The following is an 18,553-nucleotide window of genomic DNA, read 5'->3' on the forward strand; positions in this document are numbered from 1 at the left end:
TGTGTGTATGTTTGTGTGCGCACGTATGAGTGTGTGTTTGCGTCTTTATGTGTGTGTGTGTGTGTGTGTGTGCGTTAAGCTCTGGGAGACAGTTCAAGCATATCATGAATGTATTTTGGTATTGTCTGGGAGGAAGTGGGACTTTGAGATGAGAGAAAGGGGGCCGCGGCGTCAGCTGGCTCTTTGTGCTTGGCTGCAGCCCCTTACCCCTGATCAGCCAAGGGAGGAAGCACTTGTGCTTTGTTACAGACACCATGTGGCCCTGTTTCAGCAACACCATGCACTATTTAAGCTTTTAATTTGCAGCCCCTATCCTCAAAAACAAATTTCCGTAGCTTTTTACTACACATTGGTGTTAATGGGTGAATTGCATCACCCCTCAACGAATAATTGTTGCTGCGCCTCAATCGAGTGAGGTTAAACCCTTCCTTTAGTTTTTATTTGTCTGTTTTCTGGCTATCTCAAACCGGAGATAGTTTTTTTACGTGACCTTTCAACGCGCGACTTCTGTTACTTCGGTTGAAGCTGAAGTCATAGCAGATGTCACCAGGTTTCACGGTGTAATTAGATGCCACTTCCGGAGGTTCAGTGTCCGGACCAAGTGTTTGTCCAAAGCCCCACTTGGTGTGTGTGTGTGTGTGTTAGTGTGTGTGCGTGTGTGTGTGTGTGGGTGTATCTGCTGCTCCCACAAGGGGACACGCCTGCGACCCCAAGCCTTGTCTGCCTCTATCACAGATAAACTCTAATTGTCTGCTACAACTGTTAGCCGGCACATTGTCGGATGTTTTCCTCTATTCTCCGGGGACCTGGTTCGCACAACGGCCGTTTTATTATGCAGATAAAGGGCAGCAGCAGGGGGGGGGGGGAGAAAAAGATAGATTTGAAAAGGATGACCACATGGCTAGCAGAAGTGTGGGAGGAGTGACTGCATTGTTTTTTTTTTTTTTGCTACTCCAGAATGGCTTTTTAATGCCCTGCTACCGAGCCCAGACACTGGCTAATAGGGACACATTTTTCTCGAAAGGGGGGTTGGACTTCAAGTGAAAAAAAAGGGAAAGGAAAGAACCCTGATTAATATCGTCTCAAATTAAAGCTGATTTTTCTAGACTGTTCTAGGGCGCCATTTTTTCTCGTCCCTTCCTTCGACTTGGCTGCTATTTTTATTCATTCCTCCCCTTCCCCCCCCCTTTGCCTATAATACGCTCCCTGATGCTCTTTGTGATTGCAAGTCATTTCCAATTCGCTTTAGTATTGATCTTCCAGTAGAAATCAGTTTTGTAATTAGCTGCAAATTAGGCCCTCTTCTGGAGGTGAGGGCTGTCCCACTGATTTATCACCTGCGTAATTCGCCCCGATTGGAGAGAAATTAAAATGAACTCAATTAGGCGATTGTCTTTGCTTTATGGGTCTGACTTGTAGGTCCATGGTAGAAATGAATGAAGTCTCTTGTTGTTTAAGAGTATGATGAAAGTAAATAAGGGTTATCCATTGTAATAATCCCAGTGCTTTTAACAGAAAGTGATATATATATATATATATATATACATATACATCACAGTATATGCATATATTTATATATACATAAATAAATAATATACATATATCAATATATATTTATATGTATATATGTTTTTATGAATGTATACGTATAGACATAATAAGTATATATGTATATTCTTATATGTTACATGGTTTATGGCTTTTTGTGGGGTAGCGGATTTACACCGAGTGCATATTAATTATTTTCATTATTTAAAATGATGATGGATTGTAGCAGTGATTCATTGCCTTGTAACACGTGAGAAATGAAAGCTTTAAAGAAATAAGTATGAGGTATATATCTATATATATAAATATATGTAGTTATAGTTATATATAGTTATGTATATATATTTATATATAAATATATATTCTGTGCAGATTCCCAATAGCAAGACAACAAGAAAACAAAATGCAGTCAGTGACTCGAACAAAATAATGAAGAATCTGGGTTATCGATTAATTTCCCGTAGCCTTATTGTTATTCTCTATTATAGGCAATCCAAGGCCTGCGTTTTTCATCACAAAATCAATACCATGTGAGAGTTTTCCAGCAGATCCCTCCAGCATTTTACATGCTGCTTTCATAATCCAACAGGAATTACTGCTTGGCTGTCTCTGGACTTTAGCTGTCAATTTTACACCTCCAAAATAAAAGAAATCAAATCTGAACATGCATAATCAAAATAAATGAAGGCAAGCAAGCAAAACACACAAGCAAAAAAATAAACAGCAAAACCAAACTCCCCAGCAGAACAGAGAGAACCAAGGTGGGTGCGACGCGGTGGCGGTACTGACCTGTTCGGGTTTGATATGTTCCGGCGTGGAGAAGACATCCGGGTACGACGGCCGCTCAAACACCCGGTCCAACGCTTCCAGCTGCTGCTGCGTGAAGGCATCGGCCCTGAGGTGTTTCCGTAAACTCTCCACACTACCCTGAGAATCACTGTTTGGGCCTGAACCATCTGAACCATCTACAAGGAGAGAGAGCAACAATCGAGATGCTGACCCTGCAAGCTGGGCACTTGTTGTCTTTTGTTGTTGTTTGTTGTTTCTTTGGTCTGCAAGATTTGTGTCATTATTGATGTCACCCCCTTTTCATGGTCTGTTTACTTTAGGATCTGTCTGTGTGTGTGTGTGTGTGTGTGTGTGTGTGTGTGTGTGTGTGTGTCTGTCTGTGTGTGTGTGGTGTCAGCTTGAGTGTATTAATTCATGTGTTTGTCAGCTTGGTTGTGTGTGTGTGCGTGTGCATGTGTGTGTGTCAATGTTTATGTGTCTGTGTGTGGCAGCATGTGTACATGCATGTATGTGTATGTCTGGTTATGAGTGTGTTTGTGTGTGTGCAGGCTCCTTGAAGAGACAGTTCTTCCACCATGTCTTAAAGGCTATGCTGAGCCACTGCCTACAGTGCCGCTCGCAATTGTTTTTATGTTTTAACCGTCTTGCCAGAGAGCCGGCTACCCCCTACAGTATCAACACCATCCTATCCACAAGACCCCCTCGGTAATTGATGGATTAGCATTGCTTTGAAAACGCATGCATGGTGTGGTGGCCGATCACGGGGTGGACAAACGAAAGCTGCAGACTGCTGTCACTACACCACATATGTGTATCTACATCCACCTAAAATTATTAAAATGCACCTTTTTTGTAAAGCCTCTTTTAAATCCTGTATCGCTGCTTCTAGTTCTCGATGAGCACAGACACATCTCGTAAACACTCGGGTTTACAAACAACCACAGAGCACCGGGCAACCCAATAACCCTGTCTGATTAATGAGAGAGAGGGAGAGACGCCCCAGTGCCCGGGCCAGCCACCAGCGTGTGCAGCAGTGACCCCCTCCCCTCACCTCGGTGACTCCACCTAAACCTCAACAGAACACCAGCCCCACCCTTCCCTTCAACCTCCACCCCTCGGGCCCCCCCCCCCCCCTAGTCCTGGCTGTTGTCCTGCCTTCGCTCTCCCCACCTCCCCCTCAAGTCCCCCCCAACCCCCCATGACACTTGGGCTCCAGTACAAATCTGTCATTCTAAATTTGCGGCAGATTATGTTCTGTGCAGGGCTGGGAGCGTGGGTGATGTATGATATGCAAGGGCCTCTTATTGATTGCCTGATCTGGGCGCCAGTGAGAGCGAGCTGGAATGAACTTGAAATGAAAATCATGCCTCAACTCATTGTGCGTATAATGCTCCACTTAATCCCATGTTTGTTTTGTTTCATATTTATTTATTTATTTTTCATTCCCCTTCGCGCAGCGGAATTCAATTGATCAATCGTGTCTCTGTTATAGTTATGGCCGCCGGTCTATCGTCTAACCACTTGACCTTATTCATCTTCTTTTATTTTTCACTGCCTGGGGAGCCATCGTGTGAAACCTGATTCTTATAAGGATCTCTGAGTTTCACGCTGTTATGAAGGCCACTCTGGGTGGAGTGGAGTGTGTGTGTGTGTGTGTGTGTGTGTGTGTGTGTGTGTGTGTGTGTGTGTGTGTGTGTGTGTGTGTGTGCGTGTGTGTGAACATGTTAAGTGTCGGCATGTATGTGTTCTTGTGTTCTTGGGATCGTGATGATACACTAGGGGAGCGTCAAGGGGTCAGCTATGACGACGCGGTCGTATCTATTTTACAGCCGTGCTATCGCTAAAAGACTAAAACCGCTGTATCGAGCTGGACCAAAGGGACGACAACGTAATCGGAAAGCAAACGACGACTTTGCGATCCTTTCCCTGGTGGAAGGCCTCGACGGACGCCCGCAGTCCACCACGTTGTCGGTTTATCAAGCTCAATTTGTTGTTGTTGTTGCTGGTGTTGTCAGCGGTGGTGTTTTACCAAACGCAAACACACTCATCAATTCCTTTCCATCAGCCCCGGCCTGAGTGGGGAGCATAATCGATGCCGCCACATTTGTCATTTACACACTGTGTAATACACATCCCACACACACATACAAACATACACACAGGCACACGCACACACACATCCCAGGCCAACCTACACTACTCATCCTACACACCCTGATTAAGGAGACTGCTCCCAGCTGTTCCGTTTGTTCACTGGAAGGTCTATATATCTATGTTTTAATCCCCTATTATTATTATTATTATTATTATTATTATTATTATTATCATATATTGCGCTCATGAAATTCGCGCCACTGTCCATATTGCGCTGATGAAGGACCCGTGACATTTAGAACCTTACTGTCGACATTTAATCGCGCTCGGTGGACTGACGTGAATCTATTTTATGCATCCCTAATGTGCTTTAGCATATTCAATTACACCGCGAGTACAAAAGGAAAAGGCGCGCGCACAGCTAATCTGCCGCTCTACTTACTATGTAAGTGTCGCTATTCTGACCGCTCGAATCCCTCTTGATCTCTCCCTTTAATTCCTCCCCTTTAATTGCCCCATCGTGCAACCGTAGTAAGTTATCTCTGACCTTCCGGGCGCGGCCCCGGTGTTGGTGTTGTTTTGAGCAGTTTATCGGGGGAGGGGGAGGGGGTCGGCTCCGCTCAGGTTATTGATCATCGCGGCTGACTGGAGCGTATGGGTCTTGACGTGGGACTGTATTAACACCTGGTTAATGAGGGAGCCGGCTTTGGCGCATCAAGATAACCGGCCGTCTCTCTGTGGGTTTGGCACCCGGGGGTCACGACCCCTAGCAGGGGGTGGGGGGGACAGGGGGACGATCAAAGGTTTGATTACCAAAGATCACCCCAATCGGCGGAGATCTGAAGACAGAACGAGAGATGGTCGCTGACGTGGAAGGAAAAATATCGGATCGGAAGTCTGGGAGATGCATCGGAGCGCACTCCTTGAATACCGATGATCACATACGAACACCCTGTGATTGTTTACACAGAATTACATTGGGCAAATTAAATCCTCTGATTTATCTGAGGCGCAGGGGGCTGGGCTGACACCTGAGGGTCGTTTAAAGGATCCTCTCACCTGAATGGGCTTATCCCGGCCTTTCAATAACATGTCAACATACATTCACTCCTTTCCCTCGGATATACCCTCATGCCTTTTCGTCGAAACACAAACTCTGCACCGTGCTACAGTTAGTCCGTTCCATATGTGTGTTGCCAAATTAAATCAGGGAACACTCATTTGCTTTTCGACTGAGAAGGACTCAGATGGGTTTCTTCGCTCCAATCAGGATCTACGTAAAGCAAACCCAAGTCCTGCTGGTTCAATGTTACAAGCTGCTGTAAACTCTCGACTCCTCCGACACAAGAATAAGTTCCCGGGGAAAGAGATCTGTAATTACAGGCAAAGTGTTTGCGTGTGGGGGGGTGGTGGGAATTGCGATCAGTATGTAATAAATGGCGCAATCGCACAACAAACTGTAGGCCGTTAATTTCCTGTGCTGTGTTTTTCCGGGGCTTCTCGAGAAGTCTTTATTAATCTAATTTAGCGCCGCGACGGGTCGCGTCGCCACGTCTGACATCAGGTTGGGAAGGGGAACTCCCTGTTTTCCCTCTCCCTCCTGCCCCGACAGATGCCGGGACACGGGGGTAAGGCGAGGAGTCTGCGTTTCCCCATCACTCATCTCAGTGCTCGCTGTTCCCTGCTCACACAGACACGCTCGGAGAGGAAGGTATAATTAATTCAACAGCTACTGGAGCAGAGCACCGCATCCATCCTGTCACTGCTACTGGCTTGAATTTCTTTTACTTGTTTGTGTCGTTTTTGCAGGAATATGTGATGATCGCCGTATCGAGGCAGCACCCTCTCGCTCATGAATCAAAAAGAAGGGAAGGGCGACTGGATACTTTTGAAACTCTTTTTTTAAGAATCCCCTAAAATCGATCCAGCCACCCACTAAGAGGTGGTGGTGGTGGGGGGGTGGGGGATGTTCACACCAAAAAGATGGGGGATACAACTTTGAAAGACGGAGCATGCTAACATAACCTAATATCAAGGACCAGCAATAACAAGGACGAGGGGCCTAGGCCGGACCCTAGTGAGCAGCGACTGGTGGTGGATGGAGGGCTGGCCGACAGCAGGATGGATGGTCAGGTCAGAGCTTGGCTGGGTGGTGGTGAAGGCGCGGTGGGCTGGAGCGGGGTGGAGCGGGGTAGAGTGGGGTGGGGTGGAGTGTGTGTGTGGGTGGGTGTGTGTGTGTGTGGGGGGGGGGGGTGTATGGAGGTGGGGGGGGGGGGGGGGGGGGGGGGGGGGGGAGGGGCTGTACTTGGATGTTCATCTGTGAGGTAATAGCTTTTCCCCGCAGAATTGCAAATTCTCATACATATGTCACTTCACGGGACAGCCATGGTCACAGAAGCAAGAGAGAGAGACACACACACACACACACACACACACACACACACACACACACACACACACACACACAATCTACAGGGGTCCCAACGCCCCACCAACTCCTCCATCAGCGACGGCCGCTGCCAAGTGTAACATGCTACTTTTAATTTGCGACAACACGTGCAACAGCAGATTAATTGGTCCTATGACACCTGTGTCCCCGAAGCGGCTCTGGAGGAGACCTGGGTGTACACAGCGAGTGTCACACCACATTATCTGTACACCCCCTCCTGTAATGCTGGGGACTTTTTCCTTTAAGGGCAACGCAGACTTGGGGAAACTTAGGATGGCTGTCACCTCCCCCCTCCCCCCTCCCCCCACACTGGGCAGAATGCCACGGCACTGCCCTAAAACAAATACTCGGGGGCCGGTTATGTGCTCCCGCACACCCCATGCCACCACCGCCCCCACCCACACTCTCCTCAACCCTCCTCTCCATTCTATTTTCCCCGACTCCATTTTTGCTCCTGTTTTCAGCCGCTGATAATGACTGCCTGTGCCATAATCATCATGGGGCTTACCAAGTTAAATAGGGCTCAGGCATTCAATCGCTACCGTGTATTTGTGTGTTTTTGCGCTTATGCGTGTATGTGCATGTGTGTGTGCGTGCATGTGTGTGTGCGGTGGGGATAAATTGAATGCAAGCATTAACTGGAATATACACTGCCTTACAATGCGCTGCCTTACACTGCCTACTGGGCCAGGCAGAAAACAATACAGTGTTATGATTGGCAAACATGCTGCAGTCTGCGTAGAGCAAACCTCAGAGGGATTTGAGTATTCAAAAGGATGAGGCGTGCAATGGACGGATGCAAATAATGATCCTCGCTAAGAACTAATGATAGACAATAGGCAAACTGATCGTAGCGGATGATCTCGATTGATAAAATAGAAGTGTAGAGTAGTGTAGGGTTGAAGGAACGCATACGTATGTGCAGAGGGGATATTCTGAGACATCCCTGCACATCATTCAGTGCGGACAGAGAGACATTCTGTCCGGGGTTGGGTTAGGTGCGCTTTAAAACAGTAGACAGCAAGACGACAATGCTATCTGGAGGGTACCGTAGTATGTAATATACTATTCTTACAAACTGTGGCCCCGGGCAAGACATTGTTTTTGAAGCACTGTTTTGATGATACATGAGTATGTGTGTGTGTGTGTGTGTATGCATGTGCGTGTGGGTGTGGGTGTTTGTGTGTGTGCGTGGGAGTGTGTGTGTATGTGTGTGTGTGTGTGTGTGTGTGTGTGTGTGTGTGTGTGTGTGTGTGTGTATATGTTTGTGTGTGGGGTTGTGTGTGCATGCGTGTGTTTGTGTGTTTGTGTGTAGAGGCATGGGGTTTATGTTTGGGAAAGATAGAGTGTCCCTGACACTGTGTTTCTAGGTGGGCTCCGACTGGCTACAGAGGCAGTGAGAGTATATAAGAACCACACACCGCCGCCCCCAACCCGGTCCCTACCCTCCTACACTGCAATGACGCATACACACACCGCTGCAACGCATACACGCACAATGCCCTCGCACACACACATTATTTGTGTACATGCATGTATGTTTGGGCACACGCCCACACACACACACACACACACACATAAACATAAGCACACACACACTCAAGCAGACGTGTATGCAAATTTTTCCGCATGAAGACACACATGTATGTTTACACACACATGCGCACACACATGAACACAAACATCCCCCCTACACACACACACACACACACACGCACACGCACACAACCACACACACACGCACTTCTTCCCTTCCATCGCAACACTGGCCGAGGTCCTAAATCACAGAAATGGCAGCACATCAGGGGGATGACTTGAGTCTGAACAGCCGTAGAAACATGGGGGCTGTCATCTTCACACACACACACACACACACACACACACACTCACACTCACACTCACACTCACGGCACACACACCTCACTCCTCCCCGCCTGCCCTTTAATACCTCTTTGCCCTTCAGTAGCAATCTGCATAGAAATGTGTGCATTCTATCACTGGGTGACTAGACATTACACGCAGGCTAATACGCCATGTCCTCTGCAAAGACTGTAAATGAACTCTCGGAGACACCAGACGTTTGCAGCCCGTTGCCCTCACAATGGCATCTCTTATAGGAGGGGGAGGAGGAGGAGTAGGAGGAGGAGGAGGTGGTGGTGGTGGCGTGGGGGGTGGGGGATCGAAGCGGGTGAGAGAGGGAAGGAGGGACTTGATTATGTCATTTGCCATGTCCACGTCATGCTGTTTTTTTTATATCTTTGCCAGGAAATCTACCTCTGACAGGTCATTAGTCATCCCGCGCTCCTTCCCTTCCCGCCTCCTCCCCCCCCCCCTCACCACCTCCCCCCCCCCTCTCAACACATAAAACATCGATTCCACTCAATATCCTGCAAAAACCCCTACGCCTCGCTCAAATGCCAGAACAAAGAAAAACGCTATGTAAACCGCCGCGTGCTCTGATTAGCTTCCCCGGTCCGAAACACTGCAGAAATAAATCTACTGTCTCCTCCCGCCCCCCCCTTGTTTGATATACTGTTTATATACACACACCCCTTTTGGGAGCCACATCAACACCCCCCCCCCCCCACCCCCCGACTCACCCGTACGGCGGAATGCGTCTTTAATTCTCCGGGTAGCGACTGCATCTGCTTAGCTATTCTCATCAGGCTGCTTATGTGGTGACATTAAGCAAGCCCATTGCTTACAGAGCCAATAATCTATATCGCCTCAGGCACTACTCTCGCCACTAACCTACGACTCCGGCAGCAGCAGCAGCACTAGCAGCGTCAAGTGGAGACAGTTTTGTTGAAAAGCTCTTTCCCGGGGAGATGGTTGCCTCTGCCCTGACCTAGGTGGCTGGCTACATCATCTTGACATGTAATTATCTGAGGCCTCTTAATCACGCCCATAAAGATTAATCGCAGGAGACAACAGTGGAGGCTGTGTCTTCAAATCAAGCAGGCATCCTTGTCAGATTGACACACTTGCAACTTTGCACATTTTTATATAATGCTTTTGCTTGTTGGAGATGTGTGTTGGTAAGAGCCTATTTAAAGACACAGGCCTCCTTTACAGAACTGCTGTCACAATGATGCTAGCCTCTTCACAATATGTAATGCATTGTGCTTGTTGCCTTTGTAACATTAAGATGAAATGAAGTCAAAAAGAAAAATTTCCTTACAGAATTCTCTCTCACCTTCGTCTCTTTTCCTCTTCTCGCCGTTTGATCGTGGAATTCCCAGAATGCCGTTGATGGAGTACGAGCCGACCGGGTCGTTGGAGGCGGTAGTTACCGGTGGAGACACTGTGCTTGGTACTGAGGCAGATGAAACACACATGAAGCTATCGTTAGGGCTCAAGCTTATAGCTAAATGTGGCGCGCATACGGCTCCATCGCAGGCCACGTTGCAGAGTACATTGCAGGGTGCGTTGCAGGCTACGTTGCAGGCTACATTGTTGGCTACTTTGCAGGCTACATTGTAGGCTACGTTGCAGGCTACGTTGCAGGTTACGTTGCAGGCTAAATTGTTGGCTACTTTGAAGGCTACATTGTAGGCTACGTTGCAGGCTACGTTGCAGGTTTCGTTGCAGGCTACATAGCAGGCTACGTTGCAGGTTGCATCACAGGCTGCGTTGTAGGATACGCTGCAGGCTATAAGGTAGGCTACGATGCAGGCTACATTGTAGGCAACATTGCGTTGCATTGAAGAACAACGGCTTGCTCTATGCGGGTTGTTGTTAGAATGGCCTTTAAATGGAGTGAGGCGCTTTACCGATGGTGTGGCCCGGCGTTGAGAGCGATGTTCCATCAGGAGACGGATGGAAGGGCTGCTGGACTTTTGTTCTGATAATCCTGCAGGACAAGGACAAACGGCAAACGTTGTTTTAGTCCTATGACAACCATACAAAAAGGTTGCAATTCCTTGCAATTCCTGTTTGCATTTCCTGGTTCCACGTTTGCAATTCCTTACCATTCCTTCAAGAAATATGTAAAATGTTCTGTCCGACCTTTAGCATAGATTGAAGAACATTTCCTCAAAGATGATGATTTCACATTCTACTCAATGGTCAGAGTGTTGTTTATTTTTATATAGGTTCAAGGTGAAGTATAGAGAAAAGTCTCTATTGCGCTTTTGGTCCGGGTGATCTTGCAAACAAAGCATGAAATCACATCAATTCACCTCAATGATTAGCTTCACTGCCTCTACCTGGACCCCACTAATCAGCTCCCTCTCTCTCTTTATTCCCCTCCTTAACTTACTCTCTCCCCTTCCCTACCACTCTCTCACACTCTCCATTCTCCTTCTTCCCTACCTCTTCTCCCCTTCTTTCTCTCTTCCATTCTCTCCCTCTCTCTCCCTTTTCAATCTCTCTTGTCATCTACCCCATCTTTCCATTTCCTCCTCTCCCTCTATCTTCCTTCTCCTTCTATCCTTCTCTCTCCTCCCTTCTCTCTCTCTGCATTTCCTCCTTCTCTCCCTCCATGAGACTCTCCCTTTCCTTCTCTCCCACTTTCTCCCTTCTCCTCTCCCGCACTATAGATAGGCAGAGGATGTGGGTGGGAGGAGGGGGGGGGGAGGGCAGGGGAGCATCACAGACCACTATCCCTGCACATGGCTCCCCAGATCACACATCTCTGTAAACTGACAGCTGCCCCCCCCCCCCCCCCCCCCCCCCCCCCCCCCCCCACCACACACACAACCATCCCCACCCATCCCCACCCCCAGGTGCCAATGTGCGGATGAGGGTGTATCGATCGGCGCTAGGGGAGGAAAAAGTTGGGGATTAGTCACACGGGCAAACAGATGCAAATAGAAAGCTATAAATTACATGTGACAGGAAAGCAATAGTTCCTTATTGCCTTGCACAAGCTTACGCCAGCATTAGATTCCTTTAATCTGAATGGCACTTGGAGAGAGAGAGAGAGAGAGAGAGGGAGAGAGAGAGAGAGAGAGAGAGAGAGAGAGAGAGAGAGAGAGAGAGAGAGAGAGAGAGAGAGAGAGAGAGAGAGAGAGAGAGAGAGAGAGAGAGAGAGAGAGAGAGAGAGAGAGAGAGAGAGAGAGAGAGAGAGCGAGAGCTGTCACAATAATTTGTGAACTTTCAAACTGTTCATCCTGTATTAGGCAGGGTTTGGATGGTGCTGGGCGGGGAAGGTTTTGGGGAGGGGTTCTAGAGAGAGAATGGCTGACTGGTCGCTTTGCTTTTACCTCTGGCCATTATACTCCTCTCCGTTTATACTTGGTTCCTCCGTTTTCAACACATCAACATGATGAATGATTTTTTTGCTATTTTCTGGCATCAATTATCAAAATAATTCATTATTAATGGACTGATCATAACAAAATGATCCTTTGTCTGCGAACCTCTGCGTTCCTGTTTTGGGGTTTGTGTTCCTATTAAAACGTTGTGGTGTTTATCAGGGCCGCATCAGACCATCTAGATATTGATGGTCAGGGGGGCTGGAGGGAAGGTATACAACACTGTCAAAACCCTCCTGGGGGGCCGAACAGCTACACCACAACAGAAACAACAATATTCCTTCCAAGGACAATGTTGATGATTTACATTTGTACGCAACAGGCTTTCGACCCCTAAAATCCAAACTTCCTGATATTGAAGTGTTTCGGAAAAATGCATTAATGACAAACCCCCCAGAAACATCAAAACAGCTTCACCCATGAATCAATACTTTATCAAACTTTAGCATCTAAAAGCTTTTTATTTTATTTTGTAAATCTACCCTTACATGTAGCATTTCACAATCATATGAATAGATTAAATTATTCTTTAATTTCTTAAGGAATACACAGAGACGGCGGGACGAGTGGCTGTTCACTACAGCAGCAGCACTAGTAGTATCACTGTGGCGTTTTTATCATGCACACGGCTGACGAAGGAGTGTTTAAATAGAACATCCTCCATTGTCCACTCTGCCGCCTTGAGGTCACACCGGCTGCCACGGTGACTGGTGCCCCCCCCCCTCTCCCCGGTCATACCCACTCATCTGGAAAGGCTTGCCTCCCCTCCTTTTATTTATATATTTTTTATATAAATTGTCTTTTACTGGGGGAATACCCGCCCACACACACACACACACACACACACACACACACACACACACACACACACACACACACACACACACACACACACACACACACACACACACACACACACACACACACAGACACACACGCGCACGTATGCACGCATGCACGATCGCACACACACAGTCACACCTCGCCTCGCGTCTATGTTCCCCACCAGACATGAAACCCACTGGACTGTGGAGTGAATGCGATGTTGTTGTTACATAGTTATTAATTAAGTTGTTGTTGTTGCTGTGAACCAAAAAAGAAACAACCTGGAGGATTCTAACAGGTTATTTCATGAATATTACTTAATATGAGTGGATTGAATGACCAGCAGTGAGACATGTCTAATGCTGAAATAATAGTATGCATTTCATATGTTTCAATGGAGCTTAATTTTCTTTGTGTAAGACATGCATTAATGTATGGATCCCAATATGCTATGTGTTTGTGTGTGTGTGTGTGTGTGTGTGTGTGTGTGTGTGTGTGTGTGTGTGTGTGTGTGTGCGTGTTGTTTTTAGTGTCGGTTTGTGTGTATGTGTGTGTGTGTGTGTGTGTGTTAGTGTGTACGTGTCAGTCCGGCATTTAATCTTTACAATTTTCTAAAATGGTTTCTGAATGAAAAATACATTATGCAGGAATAATGATTCAAAGTAATTCTCATATTTTCTTAATAGAATTACATTTCTTTGTAGTCACAATTTAATTTTCTACATAAATAAAGACACATAAGTGCCCTCAGTCAAACACACTGATCTTTAATTAGAATTGAAAAACTTCATAGGAGCCTTTGAATGATATTAATGTACATTCTGAATTTATCACATACATGTGTCTGAGCTCCCCTAAATGGGCCTTTTTAAGCGACCACGAACCATGAAATGAATTTTCTTCAGCCTTTCTCTATTTAAAAGATGTCTTGTGCGAGGCTGTCCGCGCTCTCACATCAACTCATTAAAACGTAATGCTGATGCTGGCTCTATGGAACACTGCCTCTTAACCAAAGTTCACCGCGCGAGATCTCTGGCGGGGGGAGGGGTGGAGGGGGGGGGGGGGGGGGGGGGGGGGGGGGGGTGGGTGGTGGGCGGGGGGAAGCGGGAGGGGCCAAGTTCAGAGGGGTGGTGGGGGGAGTAGGGGGTGGCTGCTGGGGTCGGTCGGTTGTTCGCCCTCTGATTTTATACAGTCTGGCTTTAGCACTCTTCCCGGATCATATTGGGTTGAACTATTAGGAATTAGTACTAATGGGGGAGATGTTTGGTGTTTTTTTTCAGCGGGTAAGATATGTGGTCTCGAGCCTGACCCAGGCCTATGGGGTCCCAAGTTCAAATTGTCTTTATTTTAAACGTAAACTTCAATAATTAATAGCAAATGTGCTGGGATACACTACAAAGCCTCATCTAGGGTTATGCCAAATGTAAATGTAAAAAAAAACAATAGTAACAATGAATAAACAATGCAGCCAGCAATATCTTAATTAAATTAAAATCAATAACCTTTGCAAAAAAATAACAAAACGTTGGCACAGTTAAAAAAACTAGGTTATAGCTAAGTATACCATTATTGGTGCTGGTGTAGAATTAAAAGGTTGATTTGTGAAAGAAACAAACACTTGAATTAATTGCATATCAAGGTAACATTAAACCGTTTTCGGGTTAGTGCCAACAAAAAAAAAAAAACTTGCTTCGCCACACACACATTAGATGTGCAAAACCAAATTGCCCTGTTTTATAGTATCACGGGATATGGTCACCAAATATTGATGGATTTTCATCCAGACAGATTCCCTCAGTCTGGATGAAGTGCTGATTGTTGAGGGAGCCTGGTTTGGAAGATTGAAATACCCCTCTGAGACCACTATCGCGAGAAGTTGGTCAAACAATACGCTGCTTTATTTTGCACTTTCCTCGAGACCTTTCTACATTTGTGCAGCGATAATTCCGGTTATTTTGTTTTAGCTACACGACCCAACATGGAACAATCACAGGCCTGCTCTAAGCCCTATAGGCTTAGTTCTAGTTAGTTCTAGTTATTTTTAGGATAAAACGGTTAGGAGACTAAGCATATAGGCCTATATTTAATGCAGGCATATATGCCTATACAAGACCAAAACAAAATCGAAAAATATTTCTGCAATAGGCCTACCCTTTTTACCATCCAAAATAAGAATAAAGCTTTCATTCTCCTTCCAATACCCCCGGCTGATGAATACAGTTGATTAAATGGTTATTACCTGTTTATGGACGACACGCTCGGGACGGTGTCGTTGTCACAGATGCCCTCTGCTAAGAGTCTGTCTCTTATCTCCCACGCAAACATGGTGGGGTTCTGTCTTTTGTAGTCGGCTATTTTATCCACAACCTTTGGCGTGGCCACTTTGGGCTTCGACCCCCCGATCACTCCTGGTTTTATGCTGCCAGTCTCGTAATATCTGGAAATAATAATACAATTATTAAAATAAATAAAAAATAAAAGTCACAAAATGATTAGATAGAAAATGTTATGATAAGTAAAATTACCCAAGTCTAAAGGAAATAATGTAGAATTGTAATGATGTAGATTTTAATCACGTCATTCTTTGTATTTGTTCCATTAATATTGGCCTATGACGACCATGATCCGGAACCCTGCCTGAGTCATACCTTCCAGCCTTCAAATGGTTTCCAAATAGGCTGCATTATCCACCGATATTCCTAAATCGGCCGATTATAGGCTATATATATGTAGGACACCGCGAACAATTAGGCCTACAAGTCCCCTTAATTTAAATTATTCGGAGGAACACATGCTCATTAAATGACCAACACCAGAATATACTTCCCTAGCTTATCATTTTAAATTACAGTTCTTGATGATATTCGAGATACTCTTTTGGCAGCAATGTATGCAACTCAAAACATTTCCCCAACAACGGTCCTTTCTCTCATAAAAAAAAATGACAGTTCGAGCAATCGCCCCATACGTATTGCATGCATTCTACAAGCCTGCATCCAATCGAATTGGACACCGTGGGGTTTCAAAGGGGGATGCATTGCGACTGGCATCCCAGTTCCACTCTCTTACCTGCCCAGTATCTTGCTGACACAACCGTGGCTGACCCGCAGCTGTCTGGAGATGTCGCAGGGACGCACACCTTGGTGGGCCAGCTCCACGATCCTCTGCCTCACCACGTCTGGCAGGGGTCTTCCGTTCACAAACACCCCGCCCAGCTGGTTCACCCCCCCGTGCCCTACGTGGGACACAACAGCACCAAAAAAAGACACCAGAACCTAACATTACGCAAAGCTTGTGTTTACGCGTGGAGCGAACATTTATCTCGACGAGATCCACTTGGTGGTTCGTTTTAGTTTGGGTTCAATGTTTCATTTCATGGACAGGATTACTGCTCTCTTCACAGTTTCCGTGCCCGGGTTTGTGTGCGCCGGGCCTCGCTATGTTTCTAGAAATTAATATTCAAACGTGGTAAGAAACAAAACCAAAAGGCCTACTTATAATGGTAAAGCAATGCATTGCACAGTCCTACACGTTAATATATATAGGCTATATTATCTTTGACTATTAATGCTTTAATAGACTTGATATATAATCCAGGCCTAATATTGTGTTTTTTAAGTAGGCTATATTCATTATACTGGCGCATAAATCAAGAGTCAAATTTTCCTGACTGAGATTAGGCCATATTATTATTATAAATAACGACCTCACGTCTCTCAGCTTACCTTCTTATTGAAAACATAGAGGTTACATTATCTTAGCACGTCCACGGATCATGTGGGCTACTCAATTGCAAGCTCTTTCATTTTCCTTGGAGGCTAAATAATTAAATGAGCTTTGATTTCTCATATTACATATTATATGGTAAACGAAGAAGCTATGAATTATTTAAAGAGTCACTAAATTACTAGTGAACAAAATACAGTCCACTTCTGGCAGGTGTATTTAGTTAGAGGAGCCACGTGTGTAGGCTACCTATTATTAGAATAATGAATAATAAATGTAGGACTGGTATCATAATATTAAGCTACTAATGCTTGATGCCTTTTTGACATTAGTTAAATGTAAGTTACTTTTATTACTATTTATTTTATTTTATTAAAGAAAATCCCAGTAAGGGGAACACAACGTTGCCTGGTCTAATTGCATTAAACTCTAAGCATATTCGTTTGTTTGTTTGTTTGTTTACCCTAGTTTGCTGTAAGTTTGCATCTGTTAAATCTCTGCCTTTTACGGTCGATTAACTAATTCCTTGAAGGCAGCAGAATTGCAATTACTGAAATAGCCAAATCAAATGAGTGATGGCTAGTATGATTTCCAGATCATACTCACTCCTCCATTCCCACATCTCTAATGCTTACGTTTTGAAGCTGAGTTCAGTTAGACTCCTATCAAAGTAAACATGTATACATACATTAATAAAAAAAAAAGCCTCTTTCCCATCAAAGGCCTTCGATCATGCAGAATCTTCTCTATTCTCCTCCGCATGCAAACAGCACCATCTCAGATCAGGTCATTTCTACTTACAGTGCATCGCAGAGAAGGGGTCTCCTTTGCAGTGAATATCCATTGGATAGCAAAGAAAGGACAGATAATCAACTGAATTCGCCGTTTCGACTTAGTAACGAAGATAAAAGTGCTACGAAAAAAAACAACGACTCGAGTATCAGCCTGCTCGATCGAGGGGTCTTCGATCGATCGGAGGCAACTTCTTCCTGAAAAAGTTGCCTTTATCTCAACAGTCCGTTCCGGGGAGGTGGTCTCGACAGGTGCACTTCATGACCGAGTATGCTGTTCCTGTTTATATTTCTAGGATTGTTTTTCGTTGCAAAGCCTTCAAGGCGGAAGGTGATCTCAGTATACAACGATTCAAGAAAGACCACGTTAGGAAATGTTCATCTCCACTCTCCGCAGCTCGCTGTTAGTCCCGGTGGTCTGGCTGAGGATGGGCCGATGTTCAGAAACGTCCAAACACAAACACATCAGAAAAAGGAGTGGGTGGGGAAACACACCGGGTAAAAGTGTGGCTTCCTTCTGTCTCTCACACAGAAGACCGTCAGGGATGCGCCGGCCAGGGTCTTTGGGTTGAGAATGAAGCCCCCCTCGCGTGGTGTGCGTTTCTAAAAGCAGCAGCGACTCCCTCCCCTCCGCAGACCCCCCTTGCTTATATGGATGACTTGTCAGACAAAGGCAATAGGTTCCAACACTTTGTGATTCGCCAGCGCAAGAACCCCGGGGTCCGAAACGAGGAGGTTCTGCAGGTCTGACACACCGAGAAAAGGGGGAGGGAATAAATAAATAAGAAATGCATTCGGAGTTGCGGGCATCAGAGTTTTGGAGACATTACTACAGTGCTAATTGTGTGATGCTTAGCGGAGGTGTGCAGTAATAGCACCAGCGACGCACAGATATCCCCGTTGGTCAGCGGATTTATAGCACCCTTGCCTTGAAGATATAGACGGTAAATATGTCCACAGGCTTGCATAGATGCATCTCTTTTTTCTGTCTTCACACCCTTGGATTTGTTATGCCGGAGTATGGTTTTCAATAGCAAAGCAATGGAAGTGCTGCAACCGAATTATTAGTAACT

At 45.8% G+C, this 18,553-nt stretch overlaps 1 protein-coding gene across 8 annotated transcripts in view; it reads right to left on the reverse strand.

Moving 5' to 3' along the window:
• pax2b (paired box 2b) overlaps nucleotides 1-18,232 on the reverse strand; it is a 30,880-nt gene extending 12,648 nt beyond the window's left edge. For 4 of the 8 annotated variants that reach the window (XM_030340749.1, XM_030340752.1, XM_030340746.1 and 1 more), the window contains exons 1-6: nucleotides 17,491-18,232; nucleotides 16,033-16,210; nucleotides 15,203-15,400; nucleotides 10,654-10,733; nucleotides 10,062-10,196; nucleotides 2,338-2,513 (exon numbers count right to left, since the gene is read on the reverse strand). In XM_030340749.1, the coding sequence (XP_030196609.1) occupies nucleotides 2,338-2,513; nucleotides 10,062-10,196; nucleotides 10,654-10,733; nucleotides 15,203-15,400; nucleotides 16,033-16,210; nucleotides 17,491-17,533 (810 nt within the window). In that variant the 5' untranslated portion in view covers nucleotides 17,534-18,232. The remainder of the gene's footprint in view (nucleotides 1-2,337; nucleotides 2,514-10,061; nucleotides 10,197-10,653; nucleotides 10,734-15,202; nucleotides 15,401-16,032; nucleotides 16,211-17,490) is intronic. The other 4 variants (XM_030340750.1, XM_030340753.1, XM_030340747.1 and 1 more) reach the window with 2 other exon arrangements.
• Nucleotides 18,233-18,553: the final 321 nt, after the last annotated feature.

Source organism: Gadus morhua, chromosome 18 (genome assembly GCF_902167405.1).
Source record: "Gadus morhua chromosome 18, gadMor3.0, whole genome shotgun sequence".
Taxonomy (NCBI): domain Eukaryota; kingdom Metazoa; phylum Chordata; class Actinopteri; order Gadiformes; family Gadidae; genus Gadus; species Gadus morhua.